The sequence below is a fragment of the Pteropus medius genome, unplaced genomic scaffold (genome assembly GCF_902729225.1).
Source record: "Pteropus medius unplaced genomic scaffold, Ma_sr-lr_union100, whole genome shotgun sequence".
In the NCBI taxonomy this organism is placed as follows: domain Eukaryota; kingdom Metazoa; phylum Chordata; class Mammalia; order Chiroptera; family Pteropodidae; genus Pteropus; species Pteropus medius.
This window is the reverse complement of record NW_024340693.1, coordinates 993863-1006871: the sequence shown is the minus strand read 5'-3', so window position 1 is coordinate 1006871 and position 13009 is coordinate 993863. Positions and strand designations below refer to the sequence as shown.

The 13009-nt window shown below is 45.0% G+C and overlaps 1 protein-coding gene across 6 annotated transcripts in view; it reads left to right on the top strand.

The window, feature by feature from the left end:
- Positions 1-13009, top strand: part of USPL1 (ubiquitin specific peptidase like 1) — a 29693-nt gene that overhangs the window by 12524 nt on the left and 4160 nt on the right. For 4 of the 6 annotated variants that reach the window (XM_039862438.1, XM_039862428.1, XM_039862447.1 and 1 more), the window contains 3 exons: positions 3490-3619; positions 6747-6872; positions 12018-12175. In XM_039862438.1, coding sequence (XP_039718372.1) covers positions 3490-3619; positions 6747-6872; positions 12018-12175 — 414 coding nt within the window. The remainder of the gene's footprint in view (positions 1-3489; positions 3620-6746; positions 6873-12017; positions 12176-13009) is intronic. The other 2 variants (XM_039862465.1, XM_039862476.1) reach the window with 1 other exon arrangement.

Sequence of the window (13009 nt, the reverse complement as noted above, 5' to 3'; positions counted from 1 at the left end):
CATTTCATCAGACCCAGCTGTTGCATCTGGAAGCAGTGTCTTTTTTTGCACGGTAGTATCCCCGACTTCTTTGTGCTACAGTTTTGTTCCCTAGTTTTATTGTCATGTTTTTCACGAACGCCCACAGAAGTCAGCTTACTTGGTTACCATAGTAAACTGAATTTCCAGATGCCGAACCCTGGGCATGGCCACCTGTAGGTCTAAGCGCTGCTCAGGTGGCGTTTGAGTATTCTTTTTTTCCCTTTTTATCGAAGTGTGATTTACCTATATGTGTAACCGTTACCACAGTCAAGATGGAGAATGTCTGTCACCCTAAACATTGCCCCTGGCTTTTTAGGAGTCAGCCCCTTCCTCGCCCCAACCACCAGTCTGTTGGTCAACCCTCATTTCAGGCACCTTTTCCGTAGGACCAGCAGAGCACAGACCTGAGGGCTCCGTGCCGCACTCTGCAGGTATCATTTCCCTCCTTGTGTGACCTGAGATGCTGTGTTCAGCATCTGGACTCGGGTCCCAGGTGGACTTCAGAGCGGGTTCTCCCTGTCGGAATCACCACTTTCTTATCCCCGGTGATTGCACTTGGAACAGGGATGCATCTTGCTCCATCACTGCCTTGGGCCTGGCTTCCCTTGCAGCAGAGGAGGGGTTCTGAGGCATCACGCAGCCAGGTGGTTGGCCAGGCCCTGAGCCCCTCCGATCCAGGTGCACCCCGCGTCGGTGTTGGCACTCCTCAGCCAGCATTGCCGCATTGGAGCTTAGGACCTTGCTGACGGAGTCTGATCTTTCCTCAGAGCACTGTGAATCTTCCCGCGAGTTGTCCTCATTCTGAATACCGGTGGAAAGTACTAAAGAAAGAGAAGTAGCGTCTGTGCTGACCCTGAGCGTGGGTCAAATGTTTAAGATCAGCCACTTTATCATTTTGATTAGTGTTTTTAAAAAGCACATTGTAAACTGTCTTCTCTGCTCTCCCTCCCCACAGTCTAAGAAACAGCATCACAAGCACAGCTGAGGCCCCATCCTTGTCCCCAGCACCCCACTGCCTCCCACAGAGGTAGCTGCCACCCTCAGTTGGGTGTTTTCTTTCTCTCTAACCTCTATGCTGCTCTTTTTTTTTTTTTTGAAGAAAAGATTGATATTGTTATGGTTTCTACTTATGTAAGTCGAAAGAGCTTAATTTGGTCTGAGCGTTGTGTACCAGTGTCAGGATAGACAGACCAGTAGGACAGCAGTCTGGACGAGAACCCCCGCCTTCGACTGCTTCGTGCTGTGCTGGGCGGTGATGCAGGTAGGCGGGAGGGAGAACAGGTATCTGGTGAATGGCCTGGAACAGCTGGGTCCCAATACAGGGGAAAGTTGGATCCTACTTCATACCATAAGCAGAAAGAAACGTCAGTATGTTTAAAGACCTAAACACGAAAAGCAGAGTTGTAAAACTTGGGAAGAAAATATAGGTGAATACTTTTTCACTCAGTGGGAAAGAATTTCTCTAATAAAAGATTAGTAGATGTAGTCATACTGTTAAACTTTAAATATTTCCGGGCGAAGATCGAACAAAGAAATGTCAGGTATGTCTTATAAAGATCTTCTGTACATGTGTTAAAGAAAGACAGCTTGATAGAAGAGCCATCAGAAGACACGAACACACGATGGGGAGAGCGCTGGGCGAGCCAGGCCGCAGCCGAGAGGCTCGCGCCATGGCAAACGGGTATGGTTGGGGAGGCGCTGGGGTTAAGTTACTACAGGCAGAGGAACTACTTAACTAATTTAGGCAGGAGGCTGTAAAAAATGGAATTAGGCATTGGCATTATGTGTCTGCTAGTGGTATGCTTTATATTTAATAGTCATAAAATTTATAATCAAAGGGAAAAAAAGACCAGTGTTGGGGCTACATAAATGACCTAAGACGGTCTGTAATTACAACTCTTTCATGATGGTTCATTGGGAACTTCATGTATTTTTGGACCTGAAGATTCTATGTTGTCATTATGAAATGCAAACAATCTACTTTTCCAATTAATATTTAGTTGCAATAGAGTAAGCATTAGTGGCTAATGACAAACTTATGCTACACTACATACTGTTTATGCCTATGGCGTTGCACATGTTCATCTTTAGGAGATTGATTTGTATTTGTTTCTATTTATAAAAATGTTTTGATTTTATATTTTTATACAAAAATAGCAGCAGGACTATACCACAGACCTAAGTAACTATTACAGTAGCCGTTGTAACTTGATCTGAGCGTTGTGTACCAGTGTCAGGATAGACAGACCAGTAGGATAGCAGTCTGGACGAGAACCCCCGCCTTGCATATGCTCAGGCAGTAACTGCTACTGTTGTGCCTTTTGTTCCCACCCGGGTAACTGCTGGTGGCGTTCCTGGCTGCCGTAGGCGCAGGCCGGGGAAGAGCTGGACCACGGAAGTGACACTGCCCGGGGAGGGATGGGTGAAAGGACCCAGATTTGTTTTAGGGTCACATCAGTGAGGCAGCATCTAAGCTCCCTGAGGATGGGATAGGAGAGGAACCCATGGGAGAAGGGATGGAGGAGGGGACCGGAAACCCTCCTATGTGACTTGCTTGCTGACCCCACCCTGGAAGACAGCATCGTGGTTCCGTTTTTGTTTCAATGACAGCAAAATTCAGATCTTCTCTAGTCTTCACGTGTCTGAAGTTTAATTTTAATTGTTGTGGGCACTGCCTGGCTCTGGCCAGGGGGATGGCGGCCCAGCTCCCCCTCTCGCTAGCGTGCTGCCCTGGGGCTCCAGGCACAGAGCCTTGTGGCCGAGGAGGAAAGTACTGACCTCGCAGAGTGATTGTGAGACTCGGGACGGTGTATGTAAAGTGGCTGCTTCATCGCAGATGCTTGATACGTGGTGATACACACATAGCAAAAAAAATTGTTAAAAGATGAAGAAGGCGGGTTGGCAAGGAGCCGGGAGACGCGGGCTGGTGCTCTAACCCGGGCGGCCTAACCCCGGCTCCTGCTCTCGCCCGGGCTCTTGCTCTCCACCCATAGAGCTGCCATGGGGGTAGGAGTGGTTTTTTAACAGCTTTGTCCAACTCCGAACTTACTCTACCATGTTTCACCAGTTATGCTGTTTTTAGTATCCGTAGCAAACCATTTACAAACGTTTATTTTCATAACGCCCTAGGATTATTATAGTTCCGAGGACTTTTTTTTTTTTTTTTTCTGAGAAAAGCTCACAAGATCCAAGAAGATTATGGGTCTACTGTGTCTTTTGTCTTAAGAAGTTTCATCAGTGTCCGTCAAGAAAAATGAAAAATAGAGACCGAAGTGATAATGAAATCTTGATTGGGGACGTTTTTAGAAAAATGCTTTAGAAATTTGCTCACGTATGAATAACTTCTCTGTCACATGTTCGTGTTCTCCTGTCTTCTGCCGAGAGCGTAGAGAAAAGACGACCGTTCGTAGTTGGCGTTTGCCTTTTGCAGTTCTTCACGGCAGTAACTTTTCCTTTCTGTTTTTGAAGGTGACATGGAAAGCCCTGTGTTTGCCTTTCCCCTGCTCTTAAAATTAGAACCCTGCATTGAAAAGCTCTTCACGTACTCTTTTTCTTGGAACTTTGAATGTTCACAGTGTGGTCACAAGTATCAAAACAGGTTAGTTTTTCTGTTTTTGTTTTTGTTTTAATTTTTTTAATGGATTCGTCTTGATGAAAATGGCTCCAAGTAATGACGTTTGAATAAAACTCGCTGCCACGTATATTGCTGCTCTCTCCCTGGCTCCTCTCCCCTTGATGACATCTCCCACCGTGTCCTGAAGTGTCTTCAGCATTCAGGTTGAAGGGAAGAACGTGAACCCCGGAAATTATAGTTTGCGTCTTTAGACTGGGGGAGTAAAAGACCATCACTATTAGTGGGAATTGTCCCACAAGTTCCCAGTGGGGGTAGGACAGTGGCTCTCCCGCCTTGTCCCCCTTCCGCCTGCCCTGCTGAGTGAGAGTGCCCGTCAGACCCCCTCGAAAGCGCGTGCGATCTGCCCCCTCCGCAGAGGCTAGGGTTCCATTTATGTTTCCAGCATCACGGAAACATTTTAGGCTCCCGGAGTCTGGCGGCAGTTGTCAGAGGTAACACATGCTTTCCCGGTCCCCAAAGGCCAGCAGCACCCCAGAACCTTCCACGAGTGCAGTCAGCCATGTTTTCTGCCTCCTGTGCCTCCAGGGGACACTGGGGGGGTTGCGCTTGGTGTGCGGGGCCCTGAGGTCGGGCTCAGGAGGGAGCAGGAGAAGAACGACTCTGCAGGGGTCCCCCGCTCCGTGCACCTGCCAGGTGATGGGGGAGAGACTGGGGTTTGGGGTGGGGCAGGGAGTGACAGGCCCTTCAGACGTGCTGCCCTCACTGCGTCCATGTGCGGGAAGTCGCTGGCTAGCGGCCGAAAGGATTACCAAACTGGTTCTGTTAGTCGTTTGTTCAAAATTTCTGTAATTGAGAAATCCTTTCTTTCTTTAACCTACCCGTAAGTTAGAAAAATTTGAAGTCTTTCAAAAATGTCTAAAAACTGTGAGAGAAAAATGTTACTTAGATATTCATTACTTAGATTGCGGTGAATTTTAGGTATTTGGGGGTCCATTGAGAGTCGAGTCTGAAAGAATGCCTTAGGGACTGTGCAAGCCACAGCATCAGAAAACGATGGTTTGTTTTTTTACCACTTAGCTCGAAAGTACTAGCATTTCATGTGTACATAGGACTTACATAATTTTGCCTAAGTAAATAAGAAAATAAATACTTGTTCCCTGGTTTTCTATCACTGTCTTATATAAATTACCTGATTTGTTCCCCATTCGACAGATGTAGAAACTGAAGCTTGAAAGGGGTTAAATAGATGCCTGAGGTGACACACTAGAAAGAGGCAGAGTTTGTGCCCAGATCCTCTGGCCTTGGAGGCCTCCTTGCTCGCTGCGGCCCCCTCCGTGACCACCTCCATTTCAGGGTGCGAACAGGCCTGGCGATGGAATCAGCTGGGTTCCAGCTTCTCCAAAGGCTGCATTTCAGTCTGGCCGCTTTTCACTGAGTACGTTCGGTGCCAGAAACTCAGCAGAAGTAACCTTGATCTTGGCCAAACTCAGACTAGTTAGAAAGATAACATACAAACACATAATAGAGGGTCGTGATTATTTTGGTCTGTTGTCTGCTTTAACTTATTTTGAATATGAATTGATAAGTGCATTTCGGAAGTTTATAGAAAACTCTGAGAACGCGAGGGAAAGAAGCCACCAGCCACTTGGGTTTGCTCATTTTGTTTTTTTGTTTTGTTTTTAATTTCCTTTGTTCTGAAAAAAAAAATGTAGTTTCAGAAGAAAAACTAAAATGAAGTGACATTTCATTAAATACGTTTAGTATATCGTAGGTTAAAACTTACTTTCACTTAATCCGAATATGCAGCAAACTCATTTGTTCTTGAGCTGCTGTTTTTAGTGCAAATTAAGGAACGTTGGCTCGATTTAGAACATATATTCTAGAGTTAAAAACTGGTCTTTTGTGTCAGACCCTCTGGATTCAGATCTCAAGTCTGCCATTTACTGCATGATGTGCGTTCTGTATTCACTTTCCTCATCTGTAAAATGAGGATAAAAACAGTACTCAGTGTTGTGTGAAGGACGCGTGCTTACACAGTGTGGCCTGCCTCGCGCATAGTCAGCACTCAGAAACTTCAGATGTCGAATGGAACATTGACGCTTGTCTGCGGGGACAGGTTTCCTTTCACAAGCGGAAGAGTGAGAGCCTTTACTAGCAGCTCCCTTTGAGAACCAAGAACTTATCAGAAATACAGTCAGCACATTTGTCCATCCTTTATGCTGCTTTGCTTTTAAAATGTTAGCTTCCTTGAGAGCAGATCTGTTTTTACAGCCTGTGCTTATGTCACTTGTCACATATCAACATTGGTTTATTATTTAGAAAGAAGCCAGTGTCTCTTAGGTAATAATTGTTTTTTTAAAGATAGTTCATATGAAAGCGAATCCAGCTGGGGCACAGTGTACATCTCTGCTCTCAAGATCATCTTTCGAGATGCCTGTTGCTGTCAGGTACTCACACTGCGGTGCCAGCTTAGACCCTGGGTGTGACCTGTGGAGGCAGTCGCTGCTTTCACAACTGTCTTCTAATTTTTAAGGACCAAGATGATCGAGTTGCAAATACTCCTGATTCTGTGTCTGGAAATGCCCTTTTCATTTAGTGTTGTCAGTGATGGGTAGCCAGGCTATGAATTTTTTGAGTAAGGGGTGAGCTCTTAATAAATTTGACAACCTTAGAACAGTGGTTCTCTACTGGGGACGCTTTCGTGCCCCGCAGGATATTGGGCAGTGTCTAGGGAGCAGCTGGGGGCCGCTATGGGGTCCCGTGTGCAGAGGTCAGGCACGGTGCTGAACATGCTGATGCGCGTGGGGTGGTCCCCACAGTGAAAGGGGCCCCTGTGCAGAGTCAGGCACGTGTGCAGGACGGTCTCTACGGCGAGCGTTATCCGGCGTGGGCATCCAGGTTTTGCTTTGGAGAAACCCTGCCTTTAAGGTCTTCATCTCTCAGCTGGAAACTGTAGGGAACTGATGCGGAGAGTCTCGCACAGAGCTCGCCCAGGGTTAGGGAGCCATGTCGGCCTGTTCGTTACAGCAGCCGGGGTGGGGGTAAGTATGGGTACCACCAAGACCAGTACCTCTTATTTTAGACATCGATTTAAATTAACATGGATGGATTTCATTCAAATGAATTAAAGCTGTATCTTCTTTTTTTGTAGATGTACGAAGAATCTGGTCACCTTCACAAATGTCATTCCTGAGTGGCACCCGCTTAATGCTGCCCATTTTGGTCCATGTAACAACTGCAACAATAAGTCACAGATAAGGAAAATGGTGTTGGAAAAGTGAGTTAAAATTACTGATTTTTAAAACGAAGTGAAGGTGGGTTTACGTATTTTTTCAAAGGTGTAGAATTGAAAATGATGACTACAGCCTGCCTTCCAGAAGTGTGAGCCAATGCGTGTTTATGAGTTGACAGAGTGCCCCCATGCCAGGGCCTCCGGCTGGGACACCCCAAAGAGCGGGCCCCCCTCCTACAGGACAGGCGTCCCTTACTCTTTTGCCTTCTTCTCCCTTTGAGGATATTAAACATCAGTTTTTCTCTCCTTTGCCAAGTGCCCGGAGTCACTAGAACTCCGCTGTTTCCTTAATCTAATTGTAGGAACTGGGATGACTCGGGTGCCCCGCAGCTGCACCCGTCTGAATTCTCGGCTTCTCCTAGGCCTCGGCCCTCTGACGCTCCTCCTCTTGTAAGCTTTCCGCTGCCCTTGAGCAGGTGTTTCTGTCATGTTTGGCCAGCCTTTCTGTTTGTCCTCAGTGGTCAAAACGACTGGTCAGAACGACCTTTTCGAGCGTGGCCAGAAGCCACGGATCAGTCCCACGTGAGGCGGTTTGTCTGCGTCTCTCTCGTTAAAACGCTCATCTTCTTTAACCTTCATTTTCTGTTGTCCTCACCTCTAACTCTGTATGGGAAGTGTTTCGAGGTATAATTCTACGTAATAAAGAGCCAGTAACCTTTTCGGTTGCCTTTGGAAGTGCCAAGAAACCCCTCAGAGTCTTTCCGAAAGGTTTGTTTTCATCCAAGTGAGAAACTCGCAGTCCAACAGCAGAGCCCCTGCTGCGTCATCCGCAGGCGTGGACCTCACACCTTTCAGGTGGTGCTTACCTGGATTCTCACAGTGAGTTCATTCCCGCCGCGCAGTCTTCTCCTTTCATGATGGTCGAGTGTCGGGCTCTGAACCAGGGCCTGGGCCACCTCCGTGTGGCCTCTCCCTGCCCTGCCAGCGCGGTCACATTTTCAGTTGAGTCAGCACTCACCATCGCATGAATATGCACAGACTCCCTCCCTGGCCGAGCAGGACACGTGACTGCGTTTCATTTCCCTGATCGCTCTTCATCTTCTCTGCAGTTAGTCATTGTCTCGTGTTTCATTTGCTTTCTTTACACATTGTGATTTTTTTCCCCCAAATTCTTTAAACACCCATTGATGATTTTCTGAACTCTCCAATGCTTTGCAGTTTTGAGCCTCTTCCCCTTCTGTTTTTCCTGGAAACCTCTTTCGTGCCTCGCATCCTTGTGCCCCAGCGTTTCAGTCTGTGCTGGCTCCTCTCTGGGCCTGTGAGTGGGAGCCATCTGACACTTTCTGTCACTGCCCCAGGTTCTAGCCCAAGGCCTTGCCACCACATTCTCCAGCACATGCTGCCTGTGGACGCTGCATCCTTCGGGGGCTCCCTTCCCAGCGGGGCGCCCACTCTGCCGCTTGTCCACTCCCCGCACTCCGTAGAGCCGGAGCTGCCGCTTCCCTGTTGCCGTTTGTCTAAGTAGTCGTTGCCCTCTTGTCTTGTTTGCTCATGTCTCCGTTCCTTTTCGTTGTTCTTTCGGTTTATGACCCTGTTTTGTCCTTCACCGCCATCCGATAGCATTCAAGTGGAGGGCAGAGTGGGGAAGAGGAGGTCCCTTCAGCCAGAAGCCCTGCGTCCGTCTCGGCTGCCTGCGGTGCAGGCTTTCAGACTGAGGTGTTGTGCACGGGGCCTCTTTTTTAAGCCCTGTCCTTAGCGAGGGGGCAGAGGGCTGCGGGCATGTGTGCGTGCCAGCCTGCATTGAACCGTTGCACGACTTGGGCTTCTTGGTGTGTGTAATTTCATTTAACAGTTTATACCTGCTTTTTCTCAAGCCCCAGCATTGACGATGAACTCACGCTACTACTTTGTTTGATCTGTTAATTGCTCACATTGCAACATAAAATTTTTAATTATACAAATATGTTACTTATGTTAAAAACTCACGCCTTCATCTGAAAATGCATCTGTGAAACTTCAGTGTTTTCAGTGGGAAATGCTTCTAGAGTTCTGATGGTCCGTTGATCAGCAGAATCAACGGCTCACACATTTCCTGTATTCAGTAGGAAATCGAACTAGTGTGTAAATTTCACTTAAAATTTAAATGACAAGGTCTTTATAAAATCCTTTATAGTTTTTTTACTTAGGGATTTGTGTAACTTGATTTGTTGGTGTTTCATGGAACTTAGAGACAAACGTAATATAGATTTTTAAGGATAACTTAAAAATAATTAGGCCTATCATGATACCATGCACGATTCAGTGTTACAGCATTCTAAAAACCAATAGTGTTGTAAGTTCGTGAACACCTTGTCTCAGATAATCCACATCTGTGACGTGTTCCCATTAGAAAGAGTTCATCGATAAGTGAGATGAATGATGTTTAGCGGGTTTAGGTGTACTTTTCTTTAGCTCGTTTAGGACTTATATTCAGAGCACGGTGACATGAAGAACCAATTTAGAATCTGATGTAACTTCTGCCTCGCAGACTCTTGAAGTGATTATTGCATTCCCATTACTGCCACAGTCTCCTTTAGGAGTTTGGTCACACACCATCCTGGATTGTCATTTGAAAAGCTTATTTATTTAAACTTCAGTTTTAACACTGACTTAAAAAACAAAACAAAACAACTATTTGTAAAGGATAGGCGAATGGTAGGAGAAATACAATTCTGTTCTGTGCTTACAGAGGTTTTTGAAGCATCTAATGTAATGATTTTGAGACTTTTATAAAAAGCATATAAATATACTTTTCCTTACAAAATTGTGGTTAGAATACTGATATATAAAGTAGTTAAAATTGTGTTTCTTAATTTAAATTTGTTATTTGGTAGAAAACGCTTTATTATTTATGAGACCCTTGAGCCACCTCCAAAGACAGACACATTTGTAAACCTTTGCTGAACCTTTGAATTTTTCTAAAGATGTATTTTCCAGTTTCAGGTAACATGAACCAATTCTAATTGTTGGAATTACACTTGATTTTACTCATTTTTGTCGTAAGAGTCTGAAATAGTTTGAACAATGATGTAATCTAAAATATAATGAGGTTAAGAGTTACATTTGCAGACTTTTTTGCCTAAAGCCTACGTTATTACAGTTTGGAGGTAATATATTCACATTATTACATTGGCATTTTCTAAAATATGAATCATTATTTTGCATTAGTCGGGATGAAAGTCAGAAACGTACTCCTGGCCGTCAGCCCGGGACTGGCTGCCCTTTGCGGATCAGAGGCTCCCCGTTCCCCTGCTGTCTTTGGGAGCAGAGCAGTTTGCACGGCTCCATCTTGCTGTCTGTCCATCTGTTTTTCTCCCTCTCTCTCCCTTTCTTTCCTCCTCTCTCCTCCCTTCCTCTCTCCCTCCTTCCTTTTCCTGAGAGTAGATCCTCACAATAGGAAAGGTTGACGCTCACGTTAGGGAGATGAGTACAAATGGATCTTAGCTTGAAACCTCTTGGTTCCAGCTTCCTAGACCATCCCATTCAGTGTTCTTACGGTTCAATCAGAACCTGACTTACTGTCCTCAGCTCTGAGCATCATCTTTGACGCTCCAGGCATGGCGGGTAGGGAGCAGCCTGAGAATAAAAATCTGCTGCCAGGGGTAAACTCCTACCCTCACCTGAGAGGCTGGAAATGAGACAAGCTGAAATTATAGGTAGGAGAATACTGTGACTTTTAGGGAGCACTAGAATCTAGGGGACCCAGGGGGGAAATAAACTAGATAAGGAAGAGGAGGAGGCACGTGCTTTATTTTATTTGCTCTAAGATGCCATCATTTATAAGTTGTACCAGTTTCTAAATATGCCATTAAGAAATGCTGCCTATTTAACATTCCCACGTGTAAACTCACACAAAGGAGGCAGGAAACTGCGGGGCTGTGTCGTCTGGACCAGCAGGAGATGCTGTAGTAACCAGCCTCAGAAGACGTCACAAAAAGATGTCATATGAGGCCAGGAGAACTAAATATTAGCACTTAAGGGGTCAGGCAGGTGCCCACTGCCTGCTTTTCCAGCCGTGAGGATGCATCTTTGGTTTCACTATGGCTCCTGGATGCAAAGGTGCAGTGTTCACATTTCAACGTATTTGAAATGGGACTACAATTGGGACTAAAAATTGATGGCCTGGTATAGTTTAATTGGCAGTATTCTTTCATGGTGGTGCATTTTACAGTCAGTGGCATCTCAGATTGACGAAACAGGTATGATACAAACCAACAGGAGCTGAGCGTTACAGACGCTTTGCAGGACTTTTTATTCGTAGGGACTTATATTTTGAAGGCTTGATTATTCTCTAACAGAACGATTGACAACGGATAATTTACAGATTATCCTTGTCAGTCTGAATAATCTGCATTTTGGACATCGATTCAGGTTCATTTTCAGCTGAATAAATTTAGATAAGCTAAGTAAGTTTTGACAGCTGTTTAAATATTGGGAAGAGAGATAGTCAACATTTTTCTTAAATCCTGAGCGCTCTGTTAAATTTAGATACTTGAGGCTCATCTTTGGGTTCTATTTTCTGGTTTGGCATGTTAGTGTAATGACATATTTTTGAAATGAGGGATGTCCTGAAGTTTATAGTAAATCAATTAGTATGTTTTATTTTCTTCTCTAGTTAGTTCAAATTAAGCTTTTCCTAAACAGAAATTCTAATTTGATGGCCATCTTTACTTTGTGAGATAGTAAAAATTGGCCAAATTATTAGCATTGTTGGGGTTTTTTAAATGTTTATTTGACATTTTAGGCTTGTGACTTTGTTTCACATGTTACCTGTCCCCATAACAAAAGCACTTCGTTTGGGCACTTGATGCCAAAGGAAATTCTTACATGTCTGGCTTGTTCCTTTGATTCTACAAAGTAGTTAAGAGACCTGCTTTAAGCCGAAGCAGCTCCGCAACGATTTTTAATAGTCTGCGTTGGAGCCTTGTTGCGTGGCGGCTCCCACCTGTCAGGGCCGCCCCGTCCGAGACAGGATCCGTGTGCGTGCATCGTAGTTCTACGTTCCTGACTAAGGCGCACATCTGGGGTGCTCGAGAAAACGAGCAGTTAGCCTCGAAAGCGCCGTGTGCGACTCGCCCGCTGCAGACTATCTTTCATATCTCCGGCCAGGTGGCCTGACGTTTGCCTGTCTTGTCTCCCTGTGCCCCACAGACTGTCCCCCGTGTTCATGCTGCACTTCGTGGAAGGCCTGCCGCACAGCACCTTGCAGCACTACGTGTTCCGTTTCGAGGGCGCTGCGTACCACGTCACCGCCGTGATTCAGTACCAAGCAAATAATCACTTTATAACGTGGATTTTAGATGCCGATGGTAAGTGTCAAACGTTTCCTTTTGTGATAGTAGGTGTAGAGACTGAACACCAGTTTGCTCATTTGTTCAAAGACGAGCTTCGCCTTCTCCGTCTTCTTGCCCTTGCCTTCAATTCTTTGCCCGCTCCTCCGCCTGTCGCTGTGGTTTAGAACCACTTCCGACTTTTTTCTTTGCTTATGTCAGCATATTTATATTTCTTATGTATGCTTATAGTTTTTTAGACAAATAGTAAAATCATACATTACTAGTGGTTTATAGTTTGCTTTTTTCCACTTAATATCGTTGCTTTATATGAGTAATACATGTTTAGTATAGAAAAATGAATGGTGGCAATTTTGATTTTTTAGGTTTGTAACCTTGTATTTCTCTTAAAAAGAGTGCATGAAACTAATGGTTTTTAATTGAGGAAAAAAAACAAGTTTTGCTTAGTTGCAGTTGTTAGTAACGTAAATAAAAGTAAACATCTGTTTCTGAGACGATTAGACATTACAGACTGTGTGGCCTTCTCTCAGTGTGAAACAGCGTCTGAACTCCTGGCTCACTAACAGCTCCAGTCAAGCCAAAGCTTCTATCTGAATAAACTTTTCAATAGAAGGTTAAATAGTATAGCTCATGGATTCTGCTAATTTTTTCCCTTCCACTTATTTAATACTGTTTACTATCGAGTTTGTTTCACTCACAGCTTTTGCTTTGTCTTAGACGACATGGCCTCATCCTCTTAAAGTGTCATGTCAGGCTGTTGGTACGGGGTCACTTTGATATTTTTTTATTTTTCTCTTTTTTATTGTTTGCATTTTTCATGTTTGATATTTCCCTCCTAGGGATGGTTTGAAT